General features: G+C 31.8%; 2 protein-coding genes across 3 annotated transcripts in view; one reads left to right on the top strand and one right to left on the bottom strand.

Annotated features, from left to right (window-relative positions):
* Nucleotides 1-6,877: 6,877 nt before the first annotated feature.
* LOC100160384 (proton-coupled amino acid transporter 4-like) lies at nucleotides 6,878-16,904 on the top strand (the record flags this gene model as incomplete). The annotated part of the gene is given in 7 exon segments (NM_001293443.1): nucleotides 6,878-6,960; nucleotides 11,026-11,127; nucleotides 12,226-12,376; nucleotides 13,596-14,078; nucleotides 14,331-14,509; nucleotides 15,232-15,398; nucleotides 16,621-16,904. Coding segments are annotated over 7 exon segments (1,449 nt in total), but the record flags the coding sequence as incomplete, so codon positions are not given.
* Nucleotides 16,905-20,566: 3,662 nt separating this feature from the next.
* Nucleotides 20,567-22,722, bottom strand: part of LOC100169268 (protein furry) — a 134,435-nt gene continuing 132,279 nt past the window's right edge. Inside the window, exons 45-46 of one of the 2 annotated variants that reach the window (XM_029488791.1) lie at nucleotides 21,009-21,121; nucleotides 20,567-20,899 (exon numbers count right to left, since the gene is read on the bottom strand). In XM_029488791.1, the coding sequence (XP_029344651.1) occupies nucleotides 20,754-20,899; nucleotides 21,009-21,121 (259 nt within the window). In that variant the 3' untranslated portion in view covers nucleotides 20,567-20,753. The remainder of the gene's footprint in view (nucleotides 20,900-21,008; nucleotides 21,122-22,722) is intronic. The other variant, XM_029488788.1, reaches the window with a different exon arrangement.

Genomic DNA, 22,722 nt, shown 5'->3' with positions numbered 1-22,722 from the left:
CATGACATTAACCATATATTATTATTATTAAAAAATATGTCTGGTGCAGAAAATACAACATTTTTCGTATTTTTACTCGAACCCACAACAAACAATTCGTTGCTCGTATAGATTATATTATGGGTACTTATTTGACTGTTTATTTTCATGATATTCGATGAAATTAATATCGCAAATACTATACATATTGTTATAACGTGCAGCACTGCAACAGGTGTAAGAATAAATTGACGTTAGGATTTTTTTTAAAAGGAAAACGAGATTGTACGCTATAAATAATTAATATAATATATCTTCGTGTATGAGCTTCACCTATATACGTGATGTGTAGCAGTCGCGAGCATAATGTGTCTTCGGATAATAATAATTATTTTAATAATATTAATATAATCGTATACATAATATATTACATGACTATGACAACGAAATTACGTTATCACGCGTGTCAAAGGCCGTTTCATAATGCATTCGTAATCGGCGCGACAGCGATGACGGTCATAGGGTGGTGTGCTTAGTCTCACGCGATTTGCCGATTTGTCGAGTCCGATTAAAAATATTTACCATGCGTTTTGTTTTACAGGTTGTGTCTTAAATATATCGCTGCACAGCTCCTCCAGCCGAGTTACTCAGTGGTCGTGTGATATAAAGTCGCACCACATAATAACTACGAGGTTGAGGCACTAATTTCCAACACGTGAAAAGGAGCAGACCGTTTGAACCGCAATCATGATGGTGAGTTATTTTTTGCTTTTTATTATTAATTATCACCGTAACATAATAAAACCCGAGTTATCTATATATTTAATAATAACACGTACGCGTAGACGACATAATATGTATAACATATCTTTACTTTTTTTTTTAAATACTCTTTAAACGTGCATTACAATTTGAAGTAAAGGCGATCATAGCTACTCTTCGAAATCCTAATTTTTGCAAAATATCCTACGTGTTACTTTTTTTTTTTAACAACAATCTAATTTTTTTACTCGATATTCATCTGATGTGGAATTTTTTTCACGAGCTTTTAGACTTAGATACCTATATAAATAGGTATTAAATATGGAACCGAATGTTTTTTAATTATAAGATTTTAATATATAAAAAGGTGGGTAAGTGGATGTCACTCTGCTGTACTGTACGTTACAAGTGTAATGGATAGTGTTAAATTTGAATTCAATGATATAATATCATTTTATAAGGAAAACGATTCTGAGCGAAAACGGTCAGTCAGCATATGATATTACTAAGTATATTTGATGATATTATTGTGAATAAAGTAATTTATATATAACCTATTTACGTGGAACCTTGTTTTAAAAATTCAATCCTTAGCTACAAAATTTGAAAATTTTATAAATTTTTAACTACAGAATAATTATTAAATTTTGTCAATATTCGAAATATGCTCATAAAAAAAATTGTGACTATGTATTTTTAATATTTTTCAACTGCTATTGTAACAATAGATCAGGAACCTTGCATTAAATTTTCACGCTTTTTTACCCAACAAATAAAATTGAATTGATATTTATAGAAACAAAAACTAAAAAAATTTAAAACTGACAATGTCCGTAAAGAGCTCAAAAAGAGTCAAAATATTTTCAAAATTTTATGGTGTAGTATAGATAATGAAAATATTAACATTCAGTAAAATGTCCATGTATCTACAGTTATTCGTTTTTGAATTACAATAAAATAACAAATAACAAATAACAAATCGAGTGAATATCCAATATTGTAAAAATATGAACTTCAAACGCTCATAAAAATGTAATTTGATTTGCTTGTAGACATATTTTTTTTTGATAAAGGTAGACAAACTTATGAATAACCTTGTATTACATATTCAAATCTTAGATTTAAAAAGAAAAAATTTTATGAATTCTCAACTCAAAATAATTTGCTAATTTTCGTGATTTTTCAGTATTTTGTCAAGATTTGAACTTTAAATGCTTATAAAAAAAAACTGTGACTAAGGATTTTTAATATTTTTCAAATTTCATTGTCACAATATAGTGGGAGCCTTGTATAAAAACTGTCAAGCTTTTTTACCCAACAAATAATTATTGACATTCATAGAAAAAAAGACTAATAAAATTGGCAACTGAAAATGTTCCTAAACAGTTCAAAACAAATCAAAATATTTTGAAAATTTGATCGTGCATAGAAAACGCGAATATAAACAATCAGTGAAAATTGCATGTATATACGTTCATTTGTTTTAGAGCTACACCACAAACCAAAATCGATTTTGTGGAAAACCGATTTTGCGTAAAAATTTCCGTTTATCCTTAATTCTTATGTTTTTTTTCCCGGCGCTCTTGAAAACTATTGGCATTTTGACCTCCCCAATGCAGCAGCAATATTCACTTTTCCATCGAACAAGATACTGAAGTTGAAAATCGAAGAATTATTTCAACTATTTATCGTGTACACAGACACAAAAAAAAAAAAAACAAAAAAATAAACACAACAATGTATTGTAAAATCAATACATTCATAGTTCCACTCAGAATCTAAAATATAAAATGTCAATAAGAGGTGTGTAGCTGTGTATGGGGGGAAGTCTTACGCAAATATGGTCCACTATGCTCATATATAACAAGGTTAGAAAATTTCATCTATTTTTTAATCGTATAATTACTTGTGCGCGTCCTTGTCGATTGGGTACGATCAGATTATAGGTGGGTACTGGGTAGTACTACTTATCACATTTAGGAATCCTAATTTTTGCAAAATACCTAACGTGTTACTTTTTTTACGACAATTCACTCATATTTACTCAATATTCTTCAGAAGTGGAATTTTTTCATGGGATTATCTATATATTGAACAGAAGTTTTTAAATTTAAAGGATTTTTTAAAAATTTTTTTTAACATCTATATTAGAAAATATACAATCTTTAATAACAGTTTTTACAATTAAAGCAAAAACATGAGCGTAGAATAAAGAAAAAAACAATATTCCTACTATGAAAGCTTGAGGAGAGCAGCTACCCACCCAGCAGTAACACTCAGACACGATATAGAGATAAGATTAAATTATACAAAATGTAAATAAGAAGTGTGTGAAGCTGTAGCGTATGGGCAATCCTACGCAATTATGGTTCACTATATCATACTAAACTCATCGACAAGTATGAGGTTGGCACATTTTATCCATTTTTTGATCATTCGGACAATTACTTGTCCTTGTCAATTGGATACGAGTAGTTTTTTAACACACAACACTCATTATCTCGATAAATGTTTGCGTTTTTGAACCAAAGAAAAAAAATTGTAATTATACCTGTAAGCGTAAATCGCGTACGCTCACTATACAACTTTCACGGAATATCTGAATCACTGTCATAAAATCACTTCACTTCTCGTTTAACTAAACTTTAATTACTGATTGATAAAATACTATGCTGAAGGTTCAATTTAGCTGATATTGTTTGAAAAAAATTAATGTTCCTTTTGCTTCTGATCTGAAAATATAAAAACATACAACAGTAGGTACATCACCATTCACTAATAAACATACACGTACGTTTAATTAGTGGCCTAACCAAGCTATACAAAACACACTGCAGTACCTGTGCAATGTGCACTGGTAAATCAGCAGAGATTTGTTTTATTGAACAATATAATGTTATAGGTACCTCTGGTACTTACCTAATTTGTACAGCTTTTTTTATGTAGGATTGGAATGTCTTGATTACAGTAATTATTATTATGAGATCAATTATTTTTTACACATCCTTTCTGAATAGGTTATCGCGAACGCTTTTTGTTTTTATACTTTAAATGTTTAATTTTACTTTATAGATAATCAGTTTAATTTGATTTAAATAGATCATTTGTAATTACGTTGCAATTACTTATTTTTTTTTTATCGCTTGACCCTTGTTAATGAATTTTTTCCATATCAAGTATCAATATTCAATATAAGCAATTGCGTTTTCACTAATTCTTAAAAACCTATTAAGAAAGTTTATACGTGCAGTCTATAAAATATCATGCGCCTATTGCTGAATAATTGTTATTCAAGTTTTATTGTAACGAAAAAATGTGTAATTGGGATACATAAATAAAGTTAATAGATTAGAAAACGAAATTATTAAAAAATAACATTTAGATTAGAAAAGAAATTCTGGGAAAAAAGAATCAATTTTTTAATTATTCAAGTAACACTATCGGTTTGTGATAAAACAATAATATATATGTATATATTATATGATCGCATGCAGTGTATTAATTTTAGAAATATGTTGATAATTGTTAAGCCTATAGTATAAAGATTTTTAAAATTGTTTTGATTGTACAAGACTTGTACATTTTTAACAAATTAAAGTGTACCTAATAAATGTCACACGTAAAGTTTTAGTTACAGTTTAGGCCTTGAAATAGTTTAGGCCCATTCATTGACATTCTCGATCGTGATTGTGATTGTGCACATCCTAACCAAGTCCTTATTTCACCGATATTGTTCCATAGTATCTCAATATCAATGTAGTACTCCTATTACTATCTATTATTCCGTTAAGGATTTTAAGCTTGGTTGAATTTAAATGTGTTGAAATATTCCTGACTTCTCGCGACTCTCTGTGAGTTTTAGTGTAACGCAGATAAGTAAATCGATCCATTCCGAAACAATTAATCTTCAATAACTCGTAATAATAGGTAAATATAGTTTCTTATTTTCTTAGATCTAAACAATATTTTCCTTTATTTTAAAGAAAATTAATTTTATACTAATAAGTAATAATTAATGTTTATATCACGATAGTTTGCGTTTCAACTTTGGAAGTTGAAACAATACCCTGCAATGCTCTCTAAAGTTTACCAATTCCATGTGATTTTTCTTTGTGTGAATAGGAATGAGGAGAAGTAAGTAATTATGTGAAAATAGTTGTGTATAAATATATTGAAACAAAAAGAGTACATCACCAATGAGTTGTTAGTGTTTATTATTTTTATTCTCCCTGACTATTAATACCATATTCTTTTGATATTTTTGTTTATTACTGCCGGTAATTAGGTAAATAATAAGGAAATGTCACTACTGGGTGCAGGCTTCTATTCTAGCAAGTAATCTTTTCACTGTATTTTCAATTAGAAAATATTCTTGGTGTACCCATTGTGAGGGGGGGAATCATATTCAGATTTTATATGTATATATTAAAAAAAAAATAAAGATAATTTATTGTATAATACATTAAGCACAAACCTATTAATATCCACTAGGTGCCTAAGCTCCCTTGAATTCGCCACTGCCTTACGATACGTATAATAATGTAATAATACATAATATCAGGGTGGTCCAACCTTTTGTAGTTGGCTGGCCATGTCATATGTTTATACAAGTCCGGGTTGGCAAAAGAAAAAAAGCAATTTAATCATATTTTATAACAAACATAATATTATTACATAATACACAAGTTATCACAGAACAGAAAAAAGAAATTACTTTGAGGACCTCGAGTTGGACCCCACCGATACAGACATTATTATACATTGTTATAACTTTATATTTTTGTAGTTAAGTATATAAGTCGTCGGTGCGTGTGGTGCAGAGAACTATATTATTATAATAGCGTGGTGGACAACGCTGGCCATATTTAACGATATCTATATACATAATTCCGATATGTCTATACTAATTAGGGTATCTATTTTTAGACTGCAAGTACAATTGTCCCCAGTTGTCCATCTGAGTCCGTGTCGCACCACGTAACAGTTTTATTTTTTTATTAATCATATTTATATACATTATGATACACATACCTAATATTTTATACTTACCCGTGCCGATTACATCTTACGATATATAAACCTATACCTTCCTATCATATATATAAATTATATGTCATAGTTAACAAATATCTCTCGTTATAGGCGGGCACATGCATCGTTTTTTCATTTTCTTAAATGTTCTGCAATAATATCATATTATAGTTAAAGATAAGGCACGTTTTCGCGTAAATATCTCTGTTGCTCGAACACATATATAGGTACATTTCGCCGGGGTTTAGATTGACGACGGACGAAGATCTGCGTACAATCGCAGTCTATTTGCGGTCGTCGTCGTGGCAAAATCATCGAGCGACGTCGTGGACAAAACAAATTAAACAATTATTTTTTACTTCTGGGCCGCCTTGTCATTTATAATTACCCACAATACCTTCATAGCAGCACTCTGTCGACGACCGACGGTATAGGCGAATAGGCACTCGCGCGCGTTTTTCTGTCGTATATATTCCACGAAATCCTCGGTCACCGCTCGACGAGTCGTCTGTTGTCGCATATATACCTATATAATAAACTGCACTCCAGTAAGTATAATTGCACATTGCACATTACATTATATATAGGTCGAAACTCCATTTAGGGAAGAAGTGTTTTTTACCGTTCGTATCTCTCGCGCATCCGCCCCATACGATCGCCGCCGCCGTCTGCCTCTGTACATTCATTCAATACAATATTATTTATATATATTATATAAAATATATTTTAGTGTCCGTCTGGCTGCGCACAAGTGCAGTGTGTACCTATATACGCCTATAGAGTTTATTTTTAAATATTAACGTATTAATTTCTCGTCGGCCAAATAACTTGTCAACGATCCACCTTTTTTTCCTCGCTCTGTCTCCGTCACTTCCTCAGTCAGGTCTCGGCGTCCCCCGAGCGTATGTATTTCTGCGGTGTACGCAGATATTTAGGTGCACACGTGGAATGCAAAATATTGTCGCAATAAATAACAACGATATATAACTGTGCCGCAGACGCGCACCCCAAACAATACTGCTCTGTGTAAAATATTGTCGTATTACTATTGTAAAATATACCGAAGAATAATAAATAATTAACAAATACCGTGGTCGCATTTCAGGGTTCGCAAGGCGTAGAGCCGGAACTCCAATCGTTCCTGTTGGATGACAAGTCCAAGATGAAAGAAGTACCACCGCAAACCAAGTGAGTTTTGTTGTTTTTTTTTTTTATTCGCAAGTTCTTACTTTTTATATGTAATGTGCCAGCCAAAGTGGTGTGGATGCTTATTTACGTAATATATATGTATAGGTATACCTAGAAAATAATGTAATTCGATGGTCGGTAGGTATAATTTATTATACTGTAAATGATTATACGCGATCGGAATAAAATATATAAATCGTGTTTAATTGCATAGTCACATCTCTGTATCAAACCCAATCTACTCTTTCAACGATTATTTATGTGCGACGTTTTAATGTTAATTGTCCGTGGACGATTTTTTTTAAATGTTGAATATCACATTTTATTAATTTCAAAAATTAAAATATTTATTATATTTGACATTTTGTCACTATATGTTATATACAGCGTGATTCACTAATCATGTTCATCCTAATTTTTCTCTTTAATTATTATGAATTTAGTCAAATTCTGATTTTATAAACGTTTAACATAATTAAAGACCACATTTTCTAATACTATGATATTTTTATGCCATTTAAGAAGTGTCCAATTTTACAACTTTTTCTTCCAAATCCTAACCACCCTCATTATGTGTGCATCGTTAAGTAGATGATTTTTTTTTGAAAACTTTTGTGTACTTATCCAAGAATAAATTCGAACGATAAGCTTTCGAATTATTAAAGTTTGTGCGCAAAGAAAATAACAGTCCATGATAAGTAGAAGGCATGGGGGTCATTATGATTTGATATAGTTATTAGTTATCGATATTAATTTTTGAACATTTTGTAAAATTTACCGAGTATAATTATTGGTAACACATAATATTATACATAATAATATATTATTAAGTAATATAATAAATGCTACATATATATAATAATTTTCATTATTAAAGACTATTTCATCCTGACAATAGGTACATAAAGTTTGATAGTTCATAATCTAATTGATTGGCTTTTGTTTCATAAATATCAACATTTTCAATAAAATCATCTGCCGAATAATTAACCGTAAAAGAGGGTGGTTATAATTTGAACATAAGAATCTTGTGAAGTTCGGGTCGTATCTAGACACTGCTCAAATGGAGTAACAAATCCGAGTACCTATTTGAAAAAATTACGGTCCTCGATAGTAAACTTAAAAAATGTCATAAACAAGAATTAGAACGATTAAATGATAAAAAACCATTGGATGAGCGCATGCTCAGTGAATCATTCTGTATATGATATACGGTGTATTCTTTTTTTTTGTCCAGAAACGTGGCGCCCGACAAGAGACTGCGCCGCCGTCGTTAATTATTAGTTTTAAAAAGCGTGCGCACCGAACTCTGAACCGATATAATAATCATATATAATAATCATCGCGTACAATTTCGGCGCCGGCGGTGTGCTGTGCATTGATAATTATTTCGGGTCCGTATTGTAAAAAAATATATATATATATAATAATATATAATGATTGATTTCTTTCGAAATCGACGACGACGATGTGATGCGTGGTATAATATTACGATTACTGTCTGCAATTTTGCAGTCAGATATAATTGTATTTCATGTGGTTTCGAGTTGACTATACCACGGTAGTGGTTCACATGCAGGGTGAAATGCGGCAGGTTTACCGCCGTCGACTGATTTTGGCATTCGCGACGTCTACCGCCCGCCAAGGCGTACCTACGTATTTTGAATGTTATTTCCGCGTATCGTGACAGAAATGGTTACCTATTTAAGTATACGGTCGGTCTCGATGAAACTATCGAACCGCGATAAGTCGAATTTTATTAGTTGAAGCGTTGTTAAGTTGTGTTAGAGGAGAGGTGTACAACTCGAAAAATACAAAAGTCGAATTAATTTCTGTTCCCGTTGAGTTATAATATATACCTACCTACTTCGTAACCTCAAACAGTTTAAACGCAACTTAAAAACACTCCGAGGAGCAAGACAAAATTCGAGTTAAATCGGAGTTTTCTAGTTAATATGTACCTATAGAACCGATGACTGTATTTAGTAGTTTGGTACGTACTAAAGTTTCGCCGTCGTTGTGCCGTATTCGAATAGGCTACCTAGTTTTAGGTAATTGGTAATACGCAGTTGGTTAGTTGTAGGTAATTGCTAATACGTGCAGGTATAGGTACGCGTGTCAACGGAAATCGTATGTGTTTAAGTACAATAAATAATAATATTTAGAGATGCTCTAAATATTTACGCATTATTGACATCATCGCATTAATATTATTGTTATCGTTTCTTGTTATTATACTTTCGACCCGACGATGGCTGTGTTTAACCATAATATTATAATCGACGGCCTCTAAAAAACGCCATTTAGACAATATAAAGACGCGTTATTGTCATGGATGTGACTCATCGGGTAAACGATACGGGAAAACGGAAAAACACAACGGCCCATATTGTGTGTATATGTCTATAGTCCTGCAATTATTTACTATAATAATATGTTATCTCCACTCTAAGAACATATAATAATAATAATATCATCGCTGTCTTACCGTCAGCCGCATGTGATGTGACTGTGTGTAGTACTCTACCATAGATTAAATTAAACTAAAATTAAATTTAAATTTATTTAATCTGTGCAGGCACTATTGCAGTGTAATATACGTATATTGTTACTAAATCCACCGAGCTTTTGGCCCGAGTCTGATTCGCGGATAATTGTTAAGGGTTGCGTTCATCGTATATAATATATATGCTGTAATCGTTGTAAATCAATGTAATCGTCATTGTATCGTTGTAAGAATCCAGGTTGAGCCTCCGTACCGCGCTGATAAATCTGGTATCTAAAATATGATATAGCAAAACACTTTTTTTTCAAATATCGATTAATAATATTTAATATTTATAAATAAAATTAAATAAATAAATAAATATAGGTAGGTCGATCAATTTTTTTTTTGTTTTTTGTTTTGGAACTAACCGCATTGAAATAGTTTATCGTAAAAAACAAATATATTTTTACAAATTCATAACCTGCATTTAGGTACATAGTTAGACATTTTAAGGTGTGCTCTGGAGATTTAGTTATATAGCGTATGTGAATATGGTTATAAAAGCCTTCTGCAGTATAATACAACTAGATTTTAAATCTATACCTCTTAATAAAAAAAATTGAATACGAAATAGTCGATTTTCATAAAATCCGTCAGATACGACTTATAAACTGTACTATACTGGCTATACTCTTATATACACCCTTCACAGACATTGTATCATGAAGTAAAATGTTTGTTCTTAACTTTTATAATTATATGCATAATAATAGCTAAGTGATGTAATAAAACCATTATTTTAATTTTAGTAAATTACAAATACAAATTGTTAAAATATATTTACGATAAAGATAGTATAATACGCGTCGCATGCAGTCTTTTGAGAAAACAAAATTGTTATTATAAAAACAACAAATTTTTCTAGGTGACATTTTATGGTAAAATTTACATTTCTTTCTATCGGTTTAACTCTTAACAATTATTTCGTATTCCGATAAATAATTTTTAGTACCGCAGGCGACTACAATCATCAAAGTGTTCTTGTTTTTCGTTATAAAAATAAACAGCCGTCATGTTCGATATATGTCTCGTTTCGACTGCTCTGAAGATAATATAACTACTAAATATATTATTATAGCTCAAAGATAGGTACTCCAATTTTTATCCATCGACGGTTGATTCGTAGGTAGGATATTACGAATATTTTACTAGAAAATTTGTTATATTGCAAATGGCTAACTCATATAAACTTACAAAGAATCATAAGTCATAATATTATTATATAATTTTATATTTTTATTTTCATTTGACGTAAGTGTTATACGCATGTTATCTAAACAAGTTTTGGTACGATTATTCTAATTATTCTAATAATTATTCGTTTTCAATACGTTTATTTTTAAATCGACTTTTATGTGGTTATAATTCATAACCAATTAAATCAATAAATGAGAATAACGATCACGTGCACGAACGCTACGAACAATGTTATAATAACGACTTTCATTTAAAATTAAAAAAAAAATTAAAACATAATTATCATGTTTCTTAATAGCACGTACATGTATTCATTTCAGACGGAAATCTAGCAAAAATCAAGAAAAAAGCGAAGTCGCAAATCTCAATGGCATCGAATACTTCGATCCATTCCTCGAGAGAAACTTGGAACACCCGACCACGTGAGTGTGGTACCCAGCTATATTATACAATATGTCAATATAATATTGTACTGAGTACTGATATTGTGTAATCGAATACAATATAATATCATATTGATATAATATTATTATCATAATATTATAATTATTATCATAATATTATAATTATTATCATTATTCTTACCATTGACTTATTATATGGTTTGTACCGATTTAATTTTAACGGGGTACGCTTATGAATAATTATTTCAACACTATACAGAGTGATTTTTTTAAGCATGCTTACCATTTTTTATACTCAAATTATGCATACATTTAAATTATGATTTTTAGAATTTTTAAATACGCCTGAAGACTAAATTTTCGAATCTTTAAGATTTTTTGTACCACCTAAGAATGATTCCGTGACTATAAAAACGTTGGTTTTTGAAATAGAAACCTCCATTTTTAACTTTTAATTATTCAGCAGATATTCTTTTTAAGAATTTCATTGTATATAAATCAAAGTTGAGTTATATTGCACTTTTAAAACGCTATTGAGTTATATAACTTTGTGCACTAAGAATAATATTTCTATGGTAATGGGTTAAGTTGCTATGTGTTCTTAGATAATTTGAAAATATTGGTAATTTCTATTGATTTATATTTTTGTAAAACCATTTTTAAAGATCATCATCCTTTGTATAAACTCAATAGAATTTTTATGTAGATACATACACATTTTCAAGAAATTCATCCACTAAATAATTGTCATTAAAAAAGGGTGGTTTTCGTTTAAAAAATAGAAGTTTTTATCGCCACGGGACATTTCTTAAGCGTAGTACAAAAATATCAGAAATTCGAAATATGGTTTTTATAGTTATACTTGAAAGTTCTAAAATTAAGAATTTGAATGAATGTACTATTGAAGGAGAATAACCGCGGAGAGCATGCTTAAAAAATCGCCCCATACATAATATATACCTGCTACATAATAATATATTTTTTATAATTATTATACATACTTTTAATTATCTATACACCTACTGCAGTACTACATTATATTCTTACTCGTTTTGTTGGGCTTGTACCGTATCTTTCGTACAAATAAATAAATAACAATTATTTCGATTTTTACAGCAACGGCGAGACTCTGACTCATTTGCTCAAAGCGTCTCTGGGAACCGGGATTCTGGCCATGCCTCAAGCTTTCCAGTGTTCAGGACTTATAACTGGCATATTCGCAACAGTGTTCGTGTCGTTCGTGTGCACGTTTTGTTCGTACTCACTGGTCAGTGCACGCAATATTATATAATATGTACTTACACGCATTCCCCTGAGGTTCACTTTAAAATTGAAATGCGTATAAGATAATTTATCGTTTAAGGCAGAAGTCTCCAACCTCTACAGACCGCCAAGCTTTTCGAACCGGCCTTCCGTGGCTAACATTAATGTTTTGAAAATATAATTTTATAATTAATGAAAAATATTTCTTATATAGTTATATATCTATGTACATCTTCAATTTCATTACCTCTCCATCGCTATATAAAAAAAATATCGTCCAGTTATGCCTTCGTGGCGTATCACAGATTTGGCCCCCCATAAAACAAGTTTTGTTTGAAGGCATAATATACGATGTTTACGAAAATCTCTCGAAAAAAATAATAATGTCGCCATACATAAATTTAATAAATTTAATATTAATTTAATATTATTACGGTGGTGTAATTTTAATCACTATTATATCGCCGATAAATATTAACCAATAACACACAGATCCATCGATCATAAATCATAATACTGCATGTCTTACGAAACTTAATAAAGTTCCCATGCGACAAGCTCGATTGTCAAGCACAGCGAACGTTATATGATATTATTAAATGCACACAAGTAAAACGTCGATTTACAAACTTCTATAACTGAGTCAGAGATATTATTATTGTTTTACGCAATCACAATTTGTTAAAAACTTTAATAATTTATACTTTGCAGCAGTCCCTATAATATATAATGCTATAATTGAATTAAATTTATCGAATACTTTTCCAGTTGGGGGCATATTATTTAGTAACAACATTGTAAACATTATTAAATGTTTGTTAATTTATGTATGATAACTATATGGTCTATATTATAGGAATACGTTAAAGTTAATTTCGGAAAAGTGTATATATAGCTTGAGAAATTATTATTTTTTTAAATAAGTTAATTGAACAGAGTCGCATAAACTTAGTAGGCTAGGCGCTTTTTTATAGTTGGTAATTAACTAAATTTATCTGTAGAAATTTGGCAAAATTAAGTAATTATTATGATCCATTGTTGCGGCACTGAGCATATTATGTTTATTTTTGAAAAGTTTTTTATTTTTATTTACCTAGGATCTAAAAAATCGTTCTTATAGATTTGTTTGGTGTTTTTAACTCATACCTAGGTACTATCGTATATCACACACATGATTATAACATAATTACATATTAAATTATCCTCTCGTCTCGTCTTTACAGGTGAAATGCGCCCACACGCTCTATAGGCGGACCAGAGTGACGGCCATGGGCTACGCGGACGTGGCCGAAGTGGCGTTCGCCAACGGACCAGCTTGGTCGCGAAAGTTCTCGTCGCTCACCCGGCAATTGGTACTCTGGCTGCTGTTCGTCACGTACTTCGGGACTTGCAGCGTGTACACGGTGATCATCGCCTCCAACTTCGAACAGCTGTTCGCCCACCACATGGGCTACGCGTTGAACCTCCGATACTTCATCGCCATGCTGCTCTTGCCGCTCATACTGCTCAGCTACGTGCCCAATCTCAAGTACTTGGCGCCCGTGTCCATGGTCGCCAACCTGTTGATGTCCGTCGGTCTGGGCGTCACGTTCTATTACACGCTCAACGACATACCCAGCATTTCGGACAGGCCGGCCGTGGGGTCCTTGGAAACGTTCCCGACGTTCTTCTGCCTCACCGTGTTTGCCATGGAAGCCATCGGAGTGGTATGTTGCTGTACCCACCCAGCCCCTAGAGGCGCAAAGTATTTGCCAATTACCTGCAGTCGACACTCGTCGATTTTCTATTTCGGTCGTTTTGGTACACTCTGAGTACCAATTTTAAGTACCTACCATTATATTATAACATACCCGCTTATTGATTTTCCTGTTAAGTAATACCTACCTAGATAACACGATTCTATAACATTGAAAAAAATTAGACTTGGATTATATTCCTATTATAATTTATTGCTGCAGGTGATGCCGTTGGAGAACAACATGAAAACGCCCAGAAAATTTTTGGGAGTTTTCGGCGTGCTGAACGTCGGCATGGGTGGCGTGACGGTCGTATACATTCTTCTCGGTTTCCTCGGTTTCTTGAAGTACGGTGATGAGACGAAATCCAGTATAACGCTAAACCTTCCCACCGAAGACGCGTGAGTGTAACATATTATTATATTATGAAAACTGTATAGTGTATATAGCTGCCTTATGTCCATATTTCTTATAAATTTTCGTTGTATCCCGCTAGACTTCCGCCAAAATCCAAGACATATATATTCATACCTAAATACGTCATATATTTTACAAATATATTTAGTTATATAGGTAATGTTATATAATATGAAAAAATAAATATTTATTCAGAACGATAACGTGTGCGGATATGATATGAGACACTCAGACAGTGGCGTAGCTAGGAAATTCTTATGGAAGGAGGGTGCGGAGCTAAGTCCCACTAAAAAATCTCCTTTAAACTTTCTTTTACTTACACTTTTTGTGAAATCATTTTTTAAATATAATATTTTAATTTAGGCTAAATAAATATGGTCAATGTGTGTGTGTGTGTGTGTGTGTGTGTGTGTGTGTGTGTGTGTGTGTTTGGGGGGCGGGTTAGCCTCCTTTGTTATACGACTATTTTATTTAAAATTTTTCATTTATGCATTTTTATGGTGACTCACACCACCAAAACGATGAGATTTGTCGAGATAAACCTGGGTCACACATTAATATGACACCTGTTGTACCTGGTGCACTCTTGGATTATATAAATTATTAAGTTACTTATATCTTGCGACCAGCACGCAAAAAATTTAACCGATTCTCTCTATTGCGGCTGTTATTTTAATATTTGTTTGTTTGTGTTTGTTTATAACAGTGCCGCTCAAGTGGCCAAAATATGCATCAGCTTAGCAGTGTTCTGCACATACGGTCTACAGTTTTTCGTTTGTTTGGAAATCGCGTGGACCAAAATCCAGGAAAACTTTGAAAAAGCTACAATCTACCACAATTACGTCTTGAGAACGGTTCTGGTGACTTTGTCTGGTGAGTCGATACGTAGAAGCAATTTTTTTTCAAATGCAAAGAGTTTGAATCGATTTTTGTATTTTAATAAATACGTTTTAAATTCTGTCAATGGAAAAAATATTTGCAATGTAAATTAGAAATTGATGCGGTAATAATTTATTTATACACCTACGACGTGACCAAACAATTTTTTTCGGAAAGAGAGATGTTGATGAATTACGATTACAACTTATAAGGAACTCATCAAATTTAAAGATATGTGTATTGTCTAATAAGGCACCGCGTAGGTTTTTATTGATATTCTAATTTTATAAAATGCCAATAACTTGCTTAAAACTAAAATATCAATCAATAAAACGTATGAGTTTTCCGATGTAATATGATATTATTATTATTTCTTACCTTTTAATGTGGTATCGAAGGCCACTTTAAAAGAATTCATTCTAATATTAATGATAATTAGGGTAGTACCTAATATGATATGTGTGGGTGGTCTGCGGACGCACGCGAGTCCTATAGCCCCATACCTAAGTCCTAATATATATTTTATACCGGAGGGGGATAGGTATAACCCGCCTCGCTACCCACATATTGTCCGGACGTAGACATTTCGATCCTATACCTATGCCTTTTCTTGTGCGGTCAGTTAAGGTCACCCAATATTTCTAAGATTTAAGCCTCTCCTACCTAAACCGTTTAGGTCTAAGTTCACCCATCACTACCGATTGCGGCGATCATTTGCGTATATTCGGACACGCGGTGTAACAGGAAGTCCTGACGCGGATGAAATAACTTTTGTTCTAATTAATATTTTTATTTTTTAATACTGAAAATAAAAATAAAAATTTGATTAAAATATTTTTTGGAAAAATTCGAAATAACCAATTTAAGATTATAAGAACAATTTTGGTGGTAAAAATATTTATCTAAGTCAATAGTAGTTTATTTTTTAGATTTTTTTTAAATATCAATATTTTTTTTGAGTGAATGAATTTAAAACTTAATAACTCTTTTCAAAATATTAACTTTGGGAATTTCCAGTCATGAATATATTTTTTAAGCCATCTACTGACCATTTCTGTCTTATGCGTTTAAGTAGCATTATTTATTTTATTTTTTTTCGTCAGCTTTCTGTTACGCACCCCGCAGTATACCATGATAACTATACCCCCCGTTGTACTCGATACCTATATTTTAACAACAACAACAACAATAATAACGCACTTTCGTCGTTTCGCAGTGGCGATCGCGGTGGCCGTGCCCACAATCGGACCGTTCATCGGACTCATCGGCGCCTTCTGTTTTTCGCTGCTCGGCATCATCGCGCCGATGATCATCGAGTTCGCCACGTACTGGGACCAGGTGACCGTCTGGATGACCATCCGGAACGCGGTGCTGATCTCCGTCGGCATCCTGGCGCTGGTCTTCGGCACGTCCAACAGCGTGGCCGACATCATCACCGCGTACGTGCCCGTCCCCGAGCTGCCCATCAACGCCACGGGGACGCGCACGGCCGCCCAATGACCGGAAGTCCGGCCACCACACCGTCGACCACTGCAACCGCCGCCGCCGCCGCAACGGTTCCCCCCACACACGCAGAACTCGAGACTTGCGGTCGTGCCGACTAGCAGCGTACGTCATTACGATAATAATAATATTATAACATTATATACCCACACACAACACACACATGAATGATATGATATTGTATGTATTTTTTATTAACGAGTGTATACGTAATTGGATAAATGTATAAATCGCGGTGGTCGGGACGACCGCCGACGACCGACAAGACGCGACCGCCCGTACGATTATTCGTCGTCATCGTTTCCTCCGACGTCCTCCCGTCGACCGCTGCGCGTACGTCTTGTGCGCATGGCTTCGGCGGGCACACATAATATTATAGGTGACAGACATATTATATTACATAATAATATTATTTTTTATGGCGCACTCGCACATTGAAAACAAAACAAAAAAAAAAGTTTAAGTATTATATTTATATTCTTACATTTTAATTTATTTTCTAAACATAATTATGATGTCTGCAGAGACTTAGGATTAATCATTTATTTTATTGTACGATCGGTTTTTTTTTCATTCGATCCAGACAGGCGCTTTACAATATATATATATATATATTTTATGATATTATAATTAAACGAATGTTTTTCATTTTCTTTTTTTATATATATTTATATGTATTTAACTCGTGTATTGGATTTAAGTAAATAAGGTATTATAATATTGTATGTTATTCTTTTGATACATTATGATAATTAATATAATATAATTGAAAATTATTAAAAAAAATATTTATTTGTTGTCCTATAAGACAAGACACTAAAATCGAACCAAATCACCACATTTTGGTCTGAGAGGAATATAAAAAAATTCTATACTTAACCAAATTCGGTCGTCCTACAGGCAACGTTTTATGATATTTCAATTTTAATGAAAGTCGTGCAACGATCGTGTAAAATATTACAATTTTAAAATGTCCGTTTATTGGTGAAAAATGTAAATGCCATAAGAAATCTAACCTACAGTCATTGTGTTAACTTTATAGATAATAGTTTGATAATCAGTCAATTGACAGTAGGTAACGATGAGAGTTGAAAATGACATAGACCCGTATACAAGAGACTTGCAGAGACTTTAACGCCGAAGGCCTACGGGCATGTATATGAGCAGTGGCTCTGAGTATATTATACGCACTTGAGGGGGTGCAATTCATTTAGATGTCAACGATTTGTGTAAGCTATTTATTACCTATTGGATTGGTATTCAATATAAAAGTGTGAAAACCGTACAATATCATTTATTTATATTGTGCTGTATTTTTGAATATATATAAGTATTGTCTTCATTCATTCAAAATTCAACAGATTTCAAAATTGTTTTCTTTTCTCCATATAAATAGCTTTACAAAATTGCTGTTTTTGAATTTTTTTAAATAATTTTGGGTATGGTAAATTATGGTAAAATGGAGTATGTCGGTCTCATAAATAGTACATTGAAATAAACTTCACTATAGACCACCTGAATTATTTTTCGAATTAGAGTTATTGACTTTAATTGACTATAGGTGACTATATACCTAGTATATACCTACCATTATGGTACTAATGTATAATCTGGTAGAATGAACATCCTTGCACAAAATGTTGCTACAGAATTCAATGAAAATAAACAATGGTCGAAGTTGAATTTCCGCGACCGTTTCTGTTAGTCAACGTTTACTTTTAAGACGAAACAAACAAGTCTTTTGATAGTTCAGTGGCGCCGAACTTTGAAAATAGTGGTCAGGTGAATTCAAAATTCAACGGTCACACATTTATTATGTCCAGTGGCGTATACATATCATAGTGCCAAAGTGTTGCTCAGGCAAACACCTTAAATATGGGTGAGCGGGTATTGATAGAAGGAAAATAAAACATTTCATACATTGACGATGATATATACTATTGTTCATAATGTGTTTTCTGTTATTTAATATTTTCCCGTTATAATTTTAACGCAATCAAATTCACATCAAGAGAGAAAGAAAAAAACATTTCACAAACTAAAATGAAAAGACGGATTGCTTATCCATAATATGCCAAATAAAATTATGCAAAGAAACCGAAACAGAATTATAATCCAACAATAATATAGTCTAATGTTAGTATAGCATATAATAATAAAGTAATAATGTACATAGTATAGTTTATTATATACTATTTTGCAAGGCTGGGCAAGTTAAAAAAAAACTTATTATTTATACAACGAAAGCGTGTACCTACTAATTTTTTTCCAACCCAAAACTAAATTATAGACCATAGTGTTTATACTTTATACAGTATTTCATTATTTATATATATTATATATATATATATTTATTATATTTCCATATTCGAATGATTTAAATTTTTAACTTTAAACAATTCACGGTAATTGTTTTGACATGAAAACGAAATAGACTGAAATAGTGAAATATAATAAAAATATATTAACTTAGCTTATTTCTTAAAATGAAAAATTAGTTTGTTAATTTCACGTTAATTAAAAAAGAAATTTAGTAAGTTAACAGTTAAGTTAATGAAAAGCCAAAAGTAACTGTAGTTAAGTTAAAGATTTAAAATTAAATCAATTTTTTAACTTTTTAACTCGTTAAAGCCCAGCCTTGCTATTTTGTATTAATCGACTAAATTTTGTGTATTGTTTCAGAAAATAACCATTCATACTATATTCAGTAAAAAAATCCTTTCAGTACATTAAGCTGTATTGCTATAAATTAATAATTTAAAATCAAAATATTTCTTACACTTGTATATTTAATACTTATATTTTAACCAATTAGAAAAAAAAAATCATAGAATTACGAAATAAAAATTAACTCATTGAATAAAAACATTATTCAGTAATCTAAACTACTTTGCCGGTACTATAGGTACCGTAAAGATTATCTCGATTATTCCCTATTATAGTGTCACCAAGATTTTTGGGCGACCCTTTTAAAAAGTGTATGTATTGGGCAACCCTAAACATTTTTTGGCGACCCCCCAGTTTGAGAATCGCCCAACCCACCTTCAGATTCTCTGCACAAAATGTAAATTTAAGACAAACCTTTAAAATTATAAATCGAGTCACAGTCTCTTTTGCAAGTAATAATATTTCTGATTTCATAAATGTTAGTATTTTGTATAATAATTAAGATTGGGAAAATATACAAGCCGATACCATGTGACTAACACAATCACACTTTTATAAAAGAATATGACACACTATTTTTGAATTAATCGTTTTTTCTTTTTTATATTTTATTAGTCGACGTCGCCTGTGCATCGGCTCCTCGACCTAGTGATGTCAATGTGAATGTAAATTCACTAAGTCCTCGATTATTTAACTCCCGATTCAAAAGCTTATGTCTGACACAATCATAATGTATAAGTAAAGAGAATTTCGTTATATTTTTTTTGATGAACGAATATAATATATAGTTAGTACTGTTATAATTTCAAGACGTATAACCGCGACAGTAGGTCATTTGCACAAATTTTTTTCCCCGCACACAACAGTCCATTTTATGTGCACTTTGCTTATAATACATATTTTTTATTTAGACAAACCAGATGATAATAATATAATAACTAATAGTGTTGTAATATAGTGGGTAGGTATAATAATTGATAATAGTATATTATAACATTATATAATATACTGATGATAAAAAAATGTTAATATTTTGTCCTGTATATAGACTTAATAATAATATAAAATAATGATGAAAATTTGGTGCTTTACGACTTTGCAAGTATAATATAATATAATCTTACGATGACCGCCGTAATATAAAAACAGATGTAAAAAAAAAATTGCTCATGCTATCAGTTAGTTTTGTGGGTAGTTGGTCGACGTCTTCTGCTGCCCTTTTACTCGAGATTCGATGCAGTTCAACGCTTCCAGCATCGGAAACAGTTCGGTCATCAGCCCGTTCGTGACGCTTACTAGATCTTCTTCGGTCACGATGAACCCGTCTGTAAGAAAAAAACAAAAAAATCACTGAAGACGTCTGCACAACAGGTGTCTCGCGAGACGATCGAGTTTCTCGTATCGATTTTTCCATGCTTTAAATTTTATAAGTACCCGAATGTTTCTCGATCAACAAGTGACAATACACGCTCAATATGCTGGTAATGTCGTCGTCGTCGTCGTTGTCATCCGTTCCGGTCGATATCAGTTCATCCAGCCAACGACTCCTAAACCGCACAAAATATTAGATTTAAATACGTATATAATATTGTAGCACAGTCATATCGTAATTAAAATGTAAATAGTATTGTCGGGGGCGGAGGGTTGGTGTTAAAATGGCCGCATAATCCAAATATATATATATATATATATATATATATATATATAAGATGTTTAAACAGCCCCCGCCACCCCCGAGTTGTATTTAAATATTAAATTCAAACAACCCCAACCCCACCCTTCAAAAATACTGAGTTGGACGCTCCTGGGTTGTTCCAATTGTATTAATTGATAGATATAACTATACGGTTACAACGGGCAAATATATTATTATAGTCTCTCTAAAATAACTGCAGGAAGATGAAACAACAAAAGTATACATACTGACAGAGATAATAAAGATAAACAAAAGGTTAAGGTCTCCAATTTGATTGTTATGTACTAATATTATTGTTGATGGTCACGTTATATTATTTTGTTTAACACTAATTGTTATTAATTTGTATTATGCGCTCGAGCAATTTGTTAGAGAATCTCTAAAGTCTATTAAATAATCTAAACTTAAAATAATAATTTACGTGAATTAAATTTAAACGTATCTCAACGTATTATTTTCAATTATATATTCAAGATACTATATAGTAGAATAATAATTTATAATTATACAATCTCTGGTGAAAAATGATTTTACTAATTGTGAGTGTGACTTTATGCGAACTATTTTAAACATTATACGTCGTACATTGACTTCCAATTAAAATCAAAAATACATACATATTATTAATATTGCGAATTGCAATGCAACTAAACCGTGATAAACAAACCAAGAATTATGTGTATTTAATTTGATCAAATGTGCTTGGAATTTACCATTGAGGTAGCACCAATTAAATTGCCAATTTAAACAGAGTAAAAGTTACCAGTACATTTTTATGTATTATTATACTATTTAAGATTTAATATTACAGATTTCGTACGCATAAAGGATTAAAATCTGTATAAAAAATAAGCATCGATAATCGCTTAGGTATCCAATTATAACAGCGGATTGGAGAAAAACATTATTGTACTCCCAACACATCAAACAATCAAAAGAAAATATATGTCATGGAGAGCTGTCTCAACTAGTGCAATATTGCGTAATATTAAGTCTGAATCGTATTTACGATAACTAAGATACATTTAACATATTTTTAACGCAATGATACTTTTGATATAAGAATAATGAACTCCAAACGTAACTTTGAAGAGGCGTGCAGACTTTTGCTGGATTAATTATTAATATCTTGTGGAAATGTACCATTATGAAACCTGATATTTTCCCAAAATAAAGACCTATATTCAGTGATTTATATATTGCCGACACGTTTGATAAATATAATATAATATGTCCCTGCAGACCTAACAGGTATACACCTTTCGGGTACCAATTAATTTAGTAATTTGAAAACCTAATCATGTTTGTTTAAAAAAAAAAAAAACATTTCATGTTTCTTTATAGTTGTATTCTACAGTGTTCCAACTCAATATCGTTTGATCGTCAAAATAGATAACCGATAGCACAAGGTCATCCATTTAACGTAAGACACTCATTATTTCCAAAGACATT

Source organism: Acyrthosiphon pisum, chromosome A1 (genome assembly GCF_005508785.2).
Source record: "Acyrthosiphon pisum isolate AL4f chromosome A1, pea_aphid_22Mar2018_4r6ur, whole genome shotgun sequence".
Classification (NCBI taxonomy): Eukaryota; Metazoa; Arthropoda; class Insecta; order Hemiptera; family Aphididae; genus Acyrthosiphon; species Acyrthosiphon pisum.
Note: the sequence above shows the minus strand (reverse complement) of the source record. Positions and strands in the feature narration are given on the sequence as shown.